This window comes from Balaenoptera physalus (genome assembly GCF_965194825.1).
Source record: "Balaenoptera physalus genome assembly, chromosome: 12".
NCBI lineage: Eukaryota > Metazoa > Chordata > Mammalia > Artiodactyla > Balaenopteridae > Balaenoptera > Balaenoptera physalus.
This window is the reverse complement of record NC_138897.1, coordinates 89048454-89065066: the sequence shown is the minus strand read 5'-3', so window position 1 is coordinate 89065066 and position 16613 is coordinate 89048454. Positions and strand designations below refer to the sequence as shown.

Here is a 16613-nt window from a genome sequence, read left to right as displayed (position 1 = left end):
TTATTATATATTTATTTATTTGGCTGCGCCAGGTCTTAGTTGTGGCTTGTGGGATCTTAGTTCCCTGACCTGGGATTGAACCCGCGCCCCCTGCAAAGGCAGCGCGGAGTCTTAACTATTGGACCACCAGGGACGTCCCGAAAACCAGATTTCTTGATTCCCCAACTAGTTAGGGTTATGAAGTCCAGGTGGTCGCCTTCATTTTACTGAAGACACACCATTTACTGACCACCCTGTTGCAGAACTTTCACTCATTCAATTGTCATATTAAGTCTTATACGTTTGATATCACGACCCCCATTTTACAGGTGGGATAACTGAGGCTCACTTTGGGCCCTTGGTCCAAGGTCATGTAGCTCATTACATCTGGGAATTTATTTATTTTATTTATTTATTTATTTGGCTGCGCCGGGTCTTGGTTGCGGCACGCGGGATCTTTGTTGCTGCACGCGGGATCTTTGTTGCTGCGTGGGGGGATCTTAGTTGCGACATGCAAACTCTTAGTTGCAGCATGCAGGATCTAGTTCCCTGACCAGCGACTGAACCCAGGCCCCCTGCCCTGGGAGCGTGGAGTCTTGGCCACTGGACCACCGGGGAAGTCCCACATTTGGGAATTTAGAATGTTCCTTTATGTAAATACTTCTGTTCTAGCAGTTTTTTTACATGAGGTAACACATGTAAAAGCTTTTTTGTAATAGAACCATGTAAACATGAAGCATTATTATTAGTTTTGCTGGATTTCTGGCTCCATCCAGTTCAGCCTGCAACATTCAGGGAGCCCAGGAAGGGGCAATAATGAAAACCAAAAGCCCCAATGGCCTCTCTTAATATTCCCCCACGTCTATTCTGGTTCCCTCTCTGGGGCACCTCCAGATGTTACCTTCTGCCAAATAGAGTTTGTTTTTCAGAAGTTACAAGACGTGGGAGGTTAAAAACAAAAAAACAAAAAAACAAAAAACAAAACCAGCAGCATCAACAACTTTAAAAACCCTTGCAGCAGCCTGAACACAAAGAGTTTGAATTTTGAACAAAGGGCAGGGTGAGACGGAAAGTAAATGCTGACACATCCTCTCTCCAGCTGTGAACTGGGGGGTCTGAGGGCTGCTGCAAAGGTCATCTGTCTCTACATCTTTGGGCAGGAAATGCAATTCAATCCTCTCAATGACTGATCGCTCTGTAAGATTAATGGAATCATCTCCAACATTGGTCTCTATTCTGACAGCACAAAAAGTGAATCAAGCTTCTCTCTCCTCCCCTCTCCTCTTACTAAGCAAGGTCAGCTGATTCTGCATTTTAAAAGTTCAAAACTTTTCTCCAGGAAATTTGTCCCCGGGTGTTTCTTTGCAGGGCGAAACTCTTTCTTCTGGGGTGAGAACCAAAGGTGGCACTGGAAGGTTTGGGGACCTTTCTAGGCTTTTCATCTGTCCCTGCTTCATCTTTCCAAATGAAGTGAATGCAAAGGGCATGATCGTCCCTGAAAGGGTTAACTGCCAGCCCGGCTGTCCAGCCCTCTAGGATTGCCAACCAATGATAACTTAGCATGATGAAGTAATGCTTGCATTTTGAGTTCCATTGGTTAACACACTTGTCCATCAATCCAAAGATGCAAGTTTTGAAAGTATCTTTGAACTTTTATGACTCTCTTCCTGGCGTTAACCCCTTGATTAACTCACCTGTTATTTCCAAGATTCCTTCCAATTCTCACGCAGGAAGAGAGATATTAGAATATGCAAAACTCTAGACATAAACCTGTCTTCCCCAAATGACCAAAGCCCGACACTAAGGCCATGTGTAATTCTGCTCTTTCTTACTCAGATACTTCAATCCACAAGGACTGAGGAGCAAAACAAAAACCAAAACAAACAAAAGTCTCTGGGAACTACACCCACTTTAACTGTAATAGTGTGTGGTCTGTTGTCCCAGAGTACTTACTGAATTGCAAAAATAACACAAAATATGGCAAAACTCTAAGGTTTGGAAAAAGTAGGTGCTGGATACACAAATCCTTGCTATATATATATTTATTTTCTATGCGTTTCTTTATGTTTGAAATATTTGATAAATTTAAAAGGGCATACTGGTTGTTAAAAATGCAAGTAATATATAAGTATAGACTATATAACCCCCTCAAAATTTTCTCCTCTCCTCAGAAGTGATCAAACAATGGTTTGTTATTCTATTCAAGCCTTTCTTTCTCTTTCTCTCTTCCTTTCTTTCTTTTTCTCTTTTGCATATCTATACGTTACCTATATATAGTTTGTTTTAATATAAATGGGATCATTACATACATGTTATTCTGTGACTTATTTTGTTTCTTAACCAATCTTGAATTTTTCTGTATCACAACATTCAGATTTACCTCATCCTTAAATATTTTAGAATGAGGCAGTTCTACAGATCACATTAAGTGAAAAAGGAAGGAGAAGGACAGTGTGTATATTTGTGTGACACAATAATGAAAGAAGATACATGTAGATGTTCGTAAGAGCATAAACCATTTCTAGGAGGATACCCAAGAGACTTGCTAAGTTTTCTGGGGATGGGAGTGTGGAGAGGAGAAACTGGGGGTGGGAGAGAAAGAAAGCAATTTTAAAACAATTTTTAAATAGTAGAACATTTCATAAATACAATCGAATTTATAAAATATTTATGTACTCTTAAAGAATTACACTCAGCTGTCCACCATCTAGATTAAGAAACAGAAAATCACCAGTACCTTTCACTGTTTATATTCCCTGCCCCAGAGTTGAGTTTTTTCCTGCATTTTGTGTTAATCACTCCTTTGCTTTTATTTATGCTTTACCACTTATGTATTTATAACTAAATAATATTTATTTGGTTTAGACTGGCCTGATTTTGAAACTCATAGGCTCAAAAAGCACAAATAAAATGAAATTCAATTTTGAGTAGGTAATACATCTACATAGTATAAAACTTAAAAAAGCACATATAAAATGAAATTAAATCTATAAGGTTCAAAATCAGGCAACACTAATGCATATACATGGTAAAAATTTCACACTGTTCCAAAGAAAAAGTTTTCTTCTCTTTTCCCAGTTCTTTTCCCCATTCAAAAATTGTATTTCTTTCCAAAGAAAATTTTCTGTGCATATAAAAAAAATATGTAGATATAGATATATCCCCTTTGGTTTACATAAGTGGTCATCACAATTTAGTATTATTCTGCACCTTGTTTTAATTTAAGGATATCATGAAATCATTTTACATCAGTATATATAGAGCTACCTTATTCTTTTTAATGATTTGATAGCATTTCATTGGGCAGATAAATGGTCCAAGAATTATTTAATCAGTTCCCCAACTTTTAGATCGTTTTCAATCTTTTCCTATTGGAAACAGGGCTACAATGAATTGCATCTTTGGGTTTGAGTCTGACAATAGGATATATATCAGGAAGTAGTTATCCATTTCTAAGGCTTCCTGCCCCATCACCAATTATCTGTCCTTGAGAAGTTTGTCAGATCTGCGTAGGTGGGACAATTTTATATCTGACTGGCATCCCCAGGTGCCTACAGTGCCATGCTCTTGGCAGGCACTCAGAATGGGTGGTTTAAGGGCTAACACTCCAAACATTCACATTGTACCAGATGGCTCCTTCTAGAAAACCTTTGCAGATATCCCTGGCCTCCTTCCCCCGAGATAAACTCTGGAAAACACTCTAAGGTTGCACTGTCCAGTAAGATAGATACTAGCTACATATATTTAAATTTAATTAAAATTAAATAAAATTCAACATTCAGTTCCTTAATCCCACTACCCACATTTCAAGTGCTCAACAGTCACATGTGTCTAGAAGCTCCTATATTAGACAGCACAGAAATAGAATATTTCCATCTTTATGTTCTATGGGACAGCCCTGCAGGGAGTTATAGTGAGAAGCCTGTGGGCTCTGGATTCCTACAAGCCCTGGGTTCAAATCCTGTCTTTGCCATTTCACAGCCCTAAAATGTGGGCAAGTTACTTGACCTCTCTGTGAGCCTCAGCTGTAAAAGTGGGCAATTACAGACCCTCCCTCATAGAACTTTGATGAGTATTCAGAGATAGCAAATGTGAGAGGCTTTGCTCAAAGACATAGTAAGCTCTCAAAAATCAGCAGCTATTATAATTATACATGAATATGACAGCTTCAGTTTCTCACAGTGTGAAAATGCTGGATTCTGAGAGTTCCATAGAGTATCAGCCCTTCCTAACTTGCTTGGGAAGCTGGCGGCCCACCCCTTGCCCAGCCTGGAGTAAGCCTACAGTCGGAGCTGGTTTTTCTATCTTCTGTCTTTAGAGCACAGAGCTGCTCAATCAACCTTTGATGAATGAAGAAATGAATGAAGGGGGCCAATACAGCCAGGATCTGACTGGGCCTTTTGTTAAGAAAGAGCAAGAGGCTCCAGGAAGTCATTATTATTATGTTTCAAATACAACTGGCCTGGTCTTTTTTTTCCTGCAAGACAAAACAAACAAACAAACAAACAAACAACCCTCTCCTGGGGAATCACCTTAAGCTTCCCTCCGCTCTCTCACCTACAGTCCACTCCTCGGGGACAATTAGCCAAGGAGCTCAAGGGTCTTGGCCCTTCCCCCTTAGGCCCAACATAACCTCCTCCCCCCACTTTGAGCAAATGCCTGGAATTCTTTCAACAGGAGGACAAAGCCTTTCATCTGCCAATTACTGATAAAGAGAAAATGCAAATATTGCTGGGAAGGTGATCCATCAAGGGCCCAACATTTATTGAGTGACCACTTAGTCGCGGGCGGCAGGGTAGGCATTCTGGGGGCGTCAAAGGGGAACAAACCCCCGGCTGGCCCATTCTTCTCTCTGGTCTGTGGTTTCCTGGCGGTTTGTAGAGGGAGGGGATTAAATTAGGTGACTACTCAACCCCTTCCCACTCTGACAGGCCAGGAACTCCCCATCGGGGTGATATATGGACTTAACTGTTTTTACACTAAGGTGTCTGCCATTGGGTCTTTTCCTGATACCAGCTTTTGGGGGCACCATGAGACCACATGGGGAGGCAGTAGGGTCTTTGGGAGGAAAGGAGCATTAAGACCAAGTGTTTTATTTCACAGTTTAGCTTTACTGCACTTAACTCATGACCTTCCAGCCCACTGCACCCTCCTTTGAACACTTTTATCTCATTACGTGGGAGCAGTGAAGATGGTCAATATCCAAAAAAAGGATGTGATGGCACAGCCAGGCTCCAGTCTGAGCCCCAGCAACCCCATTTATATAAGCTGTGTGATCTTGGGTGATTGGCTTTCCCTTTCTGAGTTACAGTTTCCTTATCTGCAAAATGAGGACTAACAAAACTATTTCCCTTAAAGGGTTCTTGCGAGAAAGAGAGAAGCAAATAAAACGGTCCCTGGTTCTTGACAGAGGCTGAAGGCAAAACCCTTCTCACGCCCATTAAGCCAAGGTGGGCGATTTCAGTTTGGAAAAAATGTTGATGTTCGCCAGCTAGTGGACTTGGATTAAAACAGACTTCAAAGAGTCGTCTTTGGAGGGTAGGTGGAAAAAAATACAGAAAGATGGGACAGGAAACTTCAAGGTGAGTGAGGGGGAAGCTGTCTCTTACGGTGACCAATACTGAGCTGACGGCTCACATCTGATCTCTGATGGGGAAGCCACTTCCTCTCCACTTATCTGTCTGATCACTGTGTTGACACGGGGAGGATATGAGGGTAGAGCAATCATCCAGATTCAAAACTCCTCTGAGCCTCAGTTTCCCATCTGCAAAATGAGTTGCTCCAACTATCCCACAGGGTTCATGAGAGAAGCAAAATGAAAAGTATGGCAAGTTTGTTTGCAAAGCCTGCTATGAGCAGGTATAAGACTCCTTTACTGTAGCCCTGGTGCCATGTCATCTCATCGTGATCTTTACCTCCAAGATCAGGCCTAGTTGGGCTGGAAGAATGTTTAGGGCCAGCTTTCCTCACAACTAAAGTCGACCTGACTGTTGTTCATGATGGACTTAACAGGATAACACGTTTAGGATTCCAGTTTTGGGGTTGGTCACAGTGAACTAGGTATGTGGACAGCATACCGAGATCTAATGATACTCCATATTTGTATAGAGGGTGCCCATACCTCCGCCAAGAAGCGCTGTAGCCTTAATCAAGGGGTGCCCAAAGTTCCCCGCGCCCCATCCCAGCGCCTTGCACCTTTCCACCGACATTTCTCCTGTAAACCGCCAATAAGGGCTTACCCTTCGCATGTTTGCCAGCTGCGTTAGGAGGCGCCAGATCCGATTCTCTCGGTAGTTCACTCCTGAGCATCTATTTCCTCCGCTTGGCGAGCGCAGGGACCTTTAAAAAATGTCCAACTTCTCTTCCAGGGCTTGTCGCCTAGTAAAGGACTCCACAGACGCGGACAGAGTGAATGAATGAAAGGCAACGTCTTCCGGTCAGCTCGGGTCTGAAAAGGCTTTGGTCTGGCTGTATTTCCTGTACCTGTGTGTATGTGGATCCTTATCTTTGAGTCCAGGAGTTTAAAAGCTATGCAGTCCGTACAGGTATGGAGCTGCGCTAATTTCTTCCTGAGCCCCCAAATGCCTCCTCCGTATGGCAGGTCCGCTTATGGGGATCTAGAGAGGACCCCCCCAAAAAAAGACGTAGTAGAAAATTAAAAAAAATTATATATACACAAAATGTTTTGAATTTGGGTCGGCCACGTAGGTAACGAGGTGGGGTGAGTGAAGGAAGAGGAAGAGGGGTAGCCCGTGGGGGCCGTGGGCAATGGGGGCAGGGGGATTGAGGTGGGAGGTCGTTTTTGGGGGGTGCCAGGCCCCGGGGGCTTTCACTCCAGCATGCTCGGCTTGCATTTCCGCGCCTCCCGCTGAGGCCAGCCGTGCAAATCTGCACCTCCCTCCCCACCCCCTCCCTCCTTCCCTTCCTCCCTGCCCCGCCATCTCCGGGATGCGCCCGCCGCCTGCAACTCAGCCCTTCCAAAAGTCAGCTCTGCACACAACTCCCGGGCGGCGGCGGCGCCTGCGTGCAGAGGCGCACTCGTGACCCAACAACAAAACAGCGATGCCAGGGCGCTAACGGCGCCCGGTGCCTCCCGGGCGCCCTCCCCGCCCCACACCTCCTCAGGCCACCGCCCCCGCCCACCCCCATCCCGGGCCGAGTGCCCCCCCCCAGCCGGGCTGCGGGCTCGGAGCGCGATCGGCAACAATGTTTACGTTCCGGGGATTATGACGTCGACGCCTCCCCCCACAACTGCTGAAAATGGTTTCCTAGGACTTTGCAAACGGATCTGCTTAAGTGTTGGTGCAAAACTTTGTAGATCTCGGCTCTGGCTAGCTTTATTTATTTATTTTTTGGTTTGTTTTCTTTGGTCTTCCCTCCTTCCCCCCTCCGCCAAAATGCAGGGGGCAGGAGTGTTGACAATTAATTGGTGAACTCTCCTAAAAAAATGGAGGCAGAGAAAGACTCTGGAAGAAGATTGGTGTGTAGCTTTTTTTTTTTTTTCCAAATCTGTATCTGGTATATGATAGATCTATTTTTTTTGTTGTTGTTTCTTGCTGCCTTTTCTTTCCTTTTCTGTATTTTGCAAGAGGACCGGAAAAAAAATATAATAAATTGCATGCAAAAGGAAGCAAGCAGCTTACTCCTCCAGTCCCTTGTGAGGCTCAGAGTCTCAGACACTTAAGTGGGGAGGTGGTAGCGGGGAAAGGCGTGGAGGGGGGGGGCTCAGCGGGCTCGGGGTTCGCCCGGAATCTGGGGGGCTGCGGGGCTGGGCGCTCGGCGGTGGAGGGAGGAGGCAGGGGATGCGGGGAGTGGCGGGGGATTCTCCTTAGGAAGTGAGTGTGCGCGCGCGCTTGTGGGGAGATGAGACAGCTGCTGGTGCGTTTTGGGGTCTCCGATGGGAGCTTTGTGGCGGGCCGTCTGCCTCTCCCCCTCCCAAGCCCCGAACCCCCCCTCCCATCTCTTCTTCTTGCACTGGCGGTCGGTCGGCGGGGGCGGCTGGGGTCTCAGCCCTTCCATTTCAGCTTTCCAGCTTCCCCCGTAGCTCGGGGGCGGCTCCAGGCTTAGAAATGCCGCCGGCCCCCGGTTCCGGCTTCCCGGCTCTGCCGCTGTGGCCGCCAGGGCTGCTGTTAGCGCCGAGCCGGGCGCTGCGGCGGCTCCTCCCGGGGCCTACAAATGCCCCGCCAGCCCGTGCGCCGAGCCCCCCTCGCGGGTTACATAACCAGGCTCCCGGCCGAGTGGGCAAAACCTAACACCTCTCGGGGGTGGGGGACAAGGGAGACTCCCCCAGATATCCCTCCCATGGCCTCCAAAGATGCAGGAGGGGAGTGCCCTGTTTAGGGCGCAGCTTGACCCTGGGGGCGCGGGCCCCTCTCATTATCCCCATTTTCAGCATCTTTGGCTTTTGCGCAAAGTTGCTCCGGTCGCAGTGGTGGGGTGCAGGGGGCGCGCGGCTCCTGCACCTGTTCGAGCTGCGCCCAGGGTGAGAGGCGACCCCCACTTCCCCCAGTAATGTCCCGGGCTCTCTGGTTTGGGTCCCTGCAGCGCCCGATTGACCGCCAGAGATACGACGAGAACGAGGACTTGTCGGACGTGGAGGAGATCGTCAGCGTCCGCGGCTTCAGCCTGGAGGAGAAGCTGCGCAGCCAGCTGTACCAGGGGGACTTCGTGCACGCCATGGAGGGCAAAGGTGAGGCGCCCCCTCCTCGGGCAGTCCTCCGCGGCGCGGCCCGAGCGCACGTGGGGAGGGAGCTGCCGGTGGCTGGGTTCGTATTTCGCGCCCGCGTCCCCCATTCCAGGGGATCCGGTGACGAAACGAGGCCGAGCACTGGGGGGGTGGGGTGGGCTGGGTGGCGAGGGAGGAGGGCAGGCGGGAACCGGGGCCGGGCGTGGGCCTAGGCCCGGCCCGCGCCCACCACTAGCCCCAGGGTGGGTAGAGCCAGGGGGCCGGCGGACTGAGGGACCTGGGGACCGACGGGCGGACAGATGGAGGGCGGGTGCGCCGCGTTCTACCCCTCCCGGAGCCGGGCCAGCTCCTTGCGCTGCACGAGGTGCAGCCGATTGGCTGGAGCGGGGCTGGGGCACCCCAGGGGCAGTGGGGTGGGGGACCCCCAGGCCTGTGGCCTCCCAAACCCCATGCCATTTCGGGCCCTGCCAGTTAGGACCTGGCGCTGGGGACGCCCCCGGTCACTTAGTGACACCTCCTCAGGCCTGGGGTCTGCTGAGCTCCATCACCTCGTGAGCCCTGCTAGATTGGAGCAGGGTGGGTGAGCCGGAGTTGTTGGCTGGCCCCCGCTTAAGCCTGAGGTCTCTAGCCCTGCAGCCCTGATGCTTGAAGTGGGGACTGTGGGTAAGGGGGTTATCCCCCCATCAGGCTTCAGGCTGCCCCGTGGCAGTTTGAGGTGAAGACTTGGGGCACCCCCCCTGGGAAGCAGGGTCTCTTCCCAGGGCTGAGGCCTTGCGAGCTCTGTCCCTCTTGTGGGCCCTGCCAGTTTAGAGCAGAAGTTGGAGAAGCCTCTGGGGTTTGGGAATGTCACCCTAGCCTGAGACCTTCAGGGCCTACCTCCCTGACCCTGGTACTAGCAAAGTGTCTGGGAGTGTCTTCCAGACTTTGAGGTGATGCTCTGGCTTGGGTCTAAGGCCTGCAAGGCCCCTGGTTTGACCTGTGGGATTGGGGTTTTGGATTTGCCCTGCCTACTTAAGCATCTCCCTATGCTCTTCTGGGGTTTGTAAGTTCATTTTTGCCCCTCAGACATTTGGGTTTCCTTTATATTACTCTGTTTCCATTTTGTTTATCCCCTTCCCCCTTGGAAAACCCTCCCATCCCTCAGGAGCTGATCACTGGGCAGCGCCTCCCGCCTCCAGGTTCCGGTTGAGTGGCTAGGGCTATAGGGTTAGCCCCTAGGAGAGACCGCCTAGCTTTGCATTTTTGAAGTTTCTCTTTTGTGCCCATTGCTTCCTGGAGTGCTGGGCTTCGGTGGTAGGGGGTAGTTGTGAGGGGAGGGAAGAAGAAGTTTCTTCCAGCCTGCCAGGTCTTAAGAGCATTGCACCCAGAGGCCAGACAGTTCAGGGGTCTAGTCTCAACTACATTTAAATTTCCTTAGCACAAATGGGATTTTAATTCCTCTCCTTCCCCATTTTTCTTGAGTCGTTTGGCGGATCGTAGGAGAAAACAGTATGCAACTCTTCCTGGTCATTGGTGAGGAATTCTCTGCCCAGGATCTCAGTGTTTTCTCAGGCTCATTTGAGGAAGTTGAAGCTGACCCTGGGGGTGGACTCTGGGTGTGTGTGTATGGGGTGGGCTGGGGGTGGGTTTCCAGCGAGGGAGAGCCCTTAAATCTGCTGTCCAGGCTCCTTTCAAAGGAGAGGGCTCTAGGGTTTTTGGTTGTTAATTCAGATCTTGCCCCAAAACTCGAGGGAGGAGCTGAGAAACAGAAGGAGCCCTTAGCCTGGATTCAAAATAGAAGCTTCTTAAACTTCTCTGCCTTTAAATCCTTAGGAATCCCCATTCACTGGGAGCTCCTGGGGATCTGAGCTGCTAAGGTCAGGGCTTTCCCCAGCTCTGGTTTTGTTCTCTCTCCTCTGAGCAGAGTTGCCTTGGCCTCATCCCTACCCCCACTCCCCCAAGCTGCCCTAGTGAACTGTTCCCTGGGGCAGGGTCTTCAGTGGCCTGGGATCTCCTCTATCTCCCTTCTGACTGGCCAGGGAGGGCTTGTGCCTTTGTGAATTGCTTCAATTACCTGAGGATTTGGGGATGTGAGGATTTATCTCCGCCTCCCTCACCTCCATATTTAGGGATATGGTTGGGTCAGATCCCCTACTTTTGGAACTCAGGGAGATAGAAGCTAAGGCTTCCTTCGTGCTCTAGGGCTTTCGTTAAGGATATTGGGGGTCTACACTAGGCAAGCGTCAGTCAGACAGAGAAACTACGCGGTGTATTTTCTTCAGGCCTCACTATGTCCCCTTCACACAGCCTCCACCTGGGGAGAATCCCTCTTGGTTATCCAGCTGAAGCTAGTGTTCTGATGGCTGCAGCAGAATTTCACTATTAAGACAGCAAAGCTGTGCCCAGTTCCCTAGTTATTTTGGCACCAGATACACAGTTTCCAGGGAAACCGGCTTTTCCCCCCTCCCCTTCACCATGCAGGATATTACAATAAGATCTTCCCTGATGCTCAGCTACAATGAGAACCCTCCTCCCAGCCTCCTCTCTGGGGCTTCAGATCCTCCCAGGTGGCATTCTTCAATTTTGCAGTTCCTTTACTTTCTGAGCTCAGCTTGGGATGTGTTTCTCCATCCGTCCCTCTCTTGCCATGATAACTGAGCTGTGTGGGGCTCTTTCATGAGGCTCCCTCCCCAGTCCTCTCCGGCCTTGGGCTGTTCATTGACAAGTTCTGACCCTTGGGGCATGCAGGCAATGACTGAGTAGGCAGAGGAGCTGACAGTTGGCATGGCTTCTCTTGGGCTTTGCCTAATCCATTTCCTTGTCATTTTCTAGGGAGCTCTTGCCCTTTGAGCTGGTGCCTGCATCTAGTATAACCCCTGCCCCTTCCTCCATCATTTTTCTTCCCCTAACCAATGGATCCTGGTTCATTTGCTCCTTCATGACTTAACCAACCTGTTTTAATTCCAATCTCCAAACAGATTTCAACTATGAGTACGTGCAGAGAGAAGCTCTCAGAGTTCCCCTGATATTTCGAGAAAAGGATGGCCTGGGAATTAAGTAAGTTGCTGAAACCAATTGCTTCTTCCCCTGTCTCCTTCCCTAACACAGTTTGTAGCTTGGGATGGATTTCTTCCACCCTTTTCCTTACCTCTCATCACTGAGAAGGATTTTTCTTCATTATTTGGGGATTGTATCTCCTTATTCAAGGCCTGACAGAGGGGAAAAACTCTTTAAAGATGAGTCTGGATTTTCAGAGAATTTGGATGGAGACGTCACAGGGTACTTAAACAGCGTGGATTTTTCCCCCTGACCCACCCCAGTTACACGCAGTGACTTCCTGAAGAGAATTGTGTCCTCCCCCTGAATCAGGAAACTGAGGCAGGGCCTGAGCTGCAAAGGGATTGGCCAGCTTCTGGGCCCAGAGGCAGGACGCCTACATGCATATTTTCTACTCAGACTCACACTATGTGGGAAACTGGCCCTTTCTGTGGAGGGTGTGTTTCCTAGGATGCTAGGCCCTCGTCTCCCCTTTCGGCTCGGGCCCCAGCACCTGCCTCCCATGGTGTCCTGTCTGGTTTACATTCTCTTCGAGATCTGTCAGAGCTTCCGAGATCTGTCAGAGCTTCCGCTGGGGGAGAGAGCCATCCGGAGGCTGGATGGAAGAACAGGTTTCTGTCCCTTGGGCAGGGGTGGGGTGGGGGAAGCTGAGGGTTTCATCACAGACTCCCTCCCTCCACAGCGTCTACTGCCAGTCATTCCTACCAACAGAAATTAAACCTTTGGCATCACTATTAATTAATAGTGAACCTCATCACAGTCGTCATAGCCAGTGTCACCAAATCCCTGGAATTGATGCGATATGTTTTTTTTTTCCTCTAAACTTAAAAGGGGTCCCTCCCACCCTCCATACAACTCCTTATGGAGAGTATTTTCTAGAAGAGGAGCCACAGAGAGGGCTACCCACCCTAAAAGAAAGCAAGTGTTTGAATGCCCAACTCTGGCGCTTACCTTGACGGTACGCTTCAGTCTTCCCCGGATAAGCGGCAGGGGAACAGTGGATGTCCATCGTCTTCTCTGTAGCTATGCTGAGTTCAGGTGCCAGGGAGAGTGAGGGGTTTGGTTTGCCGTTGAGGTGAGGAAGCTGCTGACCGGTTTGGGGGGGTGACCCTCCCGCTGAGTTATCCCATTTTGGATTCCCAGCATGAGAACCAGGCAACTCTCTTGGAAAAATGGCCTCCCTCTGCCCCCATTGTTGGGTCTAACCCTGTTATTTCTTCTCATCAAATGCCTGTGTTCCTCTTTTTCGAGGATGCCTGACCCTGATTTCACAGTCCGAGATGTCAAACTCCTAGTGGGTAAGTTGCTGTGTGTGTGCGTGGCCCAGAGATGCTGAATTGGGGGGGCGTGGTGGTGGCGGGGGACGAGGCCTGTACCACCTGCCTGTTTGGATATTTAACTGCCTCTGAAAAGAAAGTCCCCATGCGAGGAGGCAGGAGCAGGTGTGAGCTGCAACCGTCTCGTTCTGGAGAACAGGTCAGATTGCAAAGCCGTAAGAAGCTGTATTAGAGGGTGTTTGCCAGTGCAGTTTTATGAGGCTGATTTGGACCCTAGCCTCCAGCTTGGGTGTCATCAAGGCAATCTTAGATCTCTCCTTTGCGTTTGTTTGTGGGTTGCTGGGTAAACACTGGGTGCTGTGTGACCCCTGAAAGACTTTCAGAACTTTCAAGGGGAGGGATCATTCTTCCTGCTTCCTCAGGGTTCCAGACAGGTCTAGGGCAGAGCTTGGTGCTGAGCACCTACAGAGCTCGGCTGGACTCACTGAGTGCCCCGGACTCCTGACCAGGTAGCGGGCTGCCTTTCAGATTTTACAGGAAGTTGTTCAATACATCTATTCTTTCCAAAAGTGTTTCTCAAGTAGCTCCTACGTGGTAGGCTAATTCAGAGCTGTGAGCAGGACAGACAAGACCCCTGCCCTCTTGGTTGGAGTGACAGGCAACAAAGAAATAAATAGTTTTAAAAAATTTACATCTTTTCAGAGGGTGACAAGGGATATGAAGAAGTAAAGCAGGGTAATGTGATGGAGCTTGCTGGAGCTGTGTTTTGTTTTAGATGGGGGGTGGTCACGGAGGGCCTCTGGGTGGAGGTGATGAGGACGTTTGGACAGAGACCTGACTGATGAGAAGCCAGCTGTGGGAAAGGACATTCCAGACGGAGGAATGAACAAGGGCAAAGGGTGGGGGAGGAATGGAAGGAGTGAGGGGGGAAGTAGTAGGAGAGGTGGGAGAAGTTGCAGGGCCAGGTCCACGTAGGACCTTCTAGGCCCTGGTGGGGAATTTGGGTTTAACTGCTGGGGTGATGGGAGGCCACTGGGGAGTTTTAAAGTGTGGTGAGGCGGTAGCTTTGTGATCTGATTATTTTCTTGAGGGGGGAATTAAAAATATTTTTTAAATTGAGATAGAATTCATATACCATAAAATTCACCATCTAACCATTTTAAAGTGTGCAATTCAGTGGTTCTTTTTTTCTTTTTGGCCACATTGCATGGCTTGCAGGATCTTAGTTCCCTGACCAGGGATTGAACCTGGGCCACAGCAGTGAAAGTGCCGAGTCCTAACCACTGGACCGCCAGGGAATTCCCCAGTGGTTCTTAATATATTCACAATGTTGTGCAACCATTACCACTAACTAATTCCAGAACATTTTCATCACCCCCAAAGTAAGCCCTGTACCTCCCAATTCCCCTCTCCCTCCATCCCCTGACAGCCAATCTGCTTTTTGCCTCTGTGGGTTGGTCTCTTCTGGATAATCCATATAAGTGGAATCATAATATGTGGTCCTTTGTGTGTGGCTTCTTTCACTTGGCCTCATGTTTTCGAGGTTCATCTGTGTTGTAACATGTCTCAGTACTTTATTACTTTTTATGGCTGAACAGTATCCCATTATATGGATAGAGCACGTTTTGTTTACCCATTAGTCTGTTGATGAACATTTTAGTTGTTTCTGCTTCTTGGGTATTATGAATAATGCTGCTATGACTATTCATGTACAAGTTTTAGTGTGAACATACATATTCACTTTTTTGGGGTATATACGTAGGAAGGGAATTGTTGGGTCATAGGGTAACTACATTTAATCTCCTCAGGAACTGCCGGACTGTTTTCCAAAGTAGCTACGCCATTTTAAATTCCCATTAGCAACATACGAGGGTTCTAATTTCTCTACATCTTTACCCACACTTGTTATTGTCTGTCTTGTGTGTGTGTGTGTTTGTCTGTCTTTTTTTTTTTTTTTTAATTTATTTATTTATGGCTGTGTTGGGTCTTCGTTTCTGTGCGAGGGCTTTCTCTAGTTGCGGCAAGTGGGGGCCACTCCTCATCGCGATGCATGGGCCTCTCACTATCACGGCCTCTCTTGTTGCGGAGCACAGGCTCCAGACGCGCAGGCTCAGTAATTGTGGCTCACGGGCCTAGTTGTTCCGCGGCATGTGGGATCTTCCCAGACCAGGGCTCGAACCCGTGTGTCCTGCATTGGCAGGCAGATTCTCAACCACTGCGCCACCAGGGAAGCCCTGTCTGTCTTTTTGATGGTAGCCATCCTGGTGGGTGTGAAGTAATGTGATCTGATTTAAGTTCTATAAAAGCTGACTCTTGTGGTTGTATGGAGAATGAAGGCAGCTGACCAGTGGGTGTGCAGAGATCCAGCCTGAATTATTATTATTATTTTTAAAATTAATTAATTAATTAATTAATTTTTGGCTGTGTTGGGTCTTTGTTGCTGCCCGCAGCTTTCTCTTGTTGCCGCGAGTCGGGGCTACTCTTCGTTGCGGTGCGTGGACTTCTCATTGCGGTGGCTTCTCTTGTTGCGGAGCACGCGCTCTAGGCGTGCGGGCTTCAGTAGTTGTGGCACATGGGCTCTAGTGCGCAGGCTCAGTAGTTGTGGTGCATGGGCTCAGTTGCTCCGCCGGGTGTGGGATCTTCCTGGACAGGGCTCGAACCTGTGTCCCCTGCATTGGCAGGTGGATTCTTACCCACTGCACCACCAGGGAAGTCCCCAGCCTGAATTATTGACCCAGAGATGTGTTAACTCAGAAGGGAGAACCAGGGACTTCCTTGGCAGTCCAGTGGTTAAGACTCAGCACTTCCAGTGCAGCGGGTGCGGGTTCCATCCCTGGTTTGGGGAACTAAGATCCCACATGACATGTGGCGGAAAAAAAAGAAAAAGAAGAAGGGAGGACCGGTTGGCTATACGGAGGTGCTGCTGTTGACAGAAGGATCTCAGTTAACTGGTGAGGGCTTGCTCAGGAGATAGATTTTTTTTTTTTAAAGCTGGATTCTAGAAATGCTGAAGGAAGTGGACGTCAGAGCAGAAAGAGGCAGCCTTCCAGCAGTGAGCAGAAGATGGGGTGATGGACCCCGTAAATCAAATCTTGGCACAGGTGACTCTCTCTGGTGCCTCAACCCACCCCCAGCCTTTGTTGTTGGGACTCAGCTCTGCTGCTTGGCTGAGTGATTTGGGGCAAGCTACTCCTCAGCTGTAAAATGGAGCTAAGAGCAGAACCTGCCTCAAAGAAAGGTCCTGTAAGAGAATGAATGAATGCTTAGCATTATGGCGGACGACGAAATGGTCCCCATTCTTCTTTTTTTTTAATTTTTTAAAATTTATTTTTGGCTGCTTTTTGATTCTTCCTTACTGCGCACGGGCTTTCTCTAGTTGCGGCGAGTGGTGGCTACTCTTAGTTGCGGTGCGCTGGCTTCTCATTACGGTGGCTTCTCTTGTTGCGGAGCACGGGCTCTAGGCGCGCGGGCTTCAGTAGTTGCAGCACGTGGGCTCAGTAGTTGTGGCTCGCGGGCTCTAGAGCGCAGGCTCAGCCGTTGTGGCGCTCGGGCTGAGTTGCTCCGCGGCATGTGGGATCTTCCTGGACCAGGGCTCGAACCCGTGTCCCCTGCATTGGCAGGCGGATTCTTAACCA

General features: G+C 49.2%; 1 protein-coding gene across 7 annotated transcripts in view; it reads left to right on the top strand.

Annotated features, from left to right (window-relative positions):
• The first annotated feature begins 6402 nt into the window (after positions 1 to 6402).
• KDM2B (lysine demethylase 2B) overlaps positions 6403 to 16613 on the top strand; it is a 122962-nt gene continuing 112751 nt past the window's right edge. The window contains exons 1-4 of one of the 7 annotated variants that reach the window (XM_082418013.1): positions 6403 to 6524; positions 8524 to 8668; positions 11623 to 11701; positions 12953 to 12999. In XM_082418013.1, coding sequence (XP_082274139.1) covers positions 6471 to 6524; positions 8524 to 8668; positions 11623 to 11701; positions 12953 to 12999 — 325 coding nt within the window. In that variant the 5' untranslated portion in view covers positions 6403 to 6470. Of the gene's footprint in view, positions 6525 to 6982; positions 7460 to 7827; positions 7858 to 8523; positions 8669 to 11622; positions 11702 to 12952; positions 13000 to 16613 lie in introns of those variants that run through there. The other 6 variants (XM_082418017.1, XM_082418007.1, XM_082418014.1 and 3 more) reach the window with 6 other exon arrangements.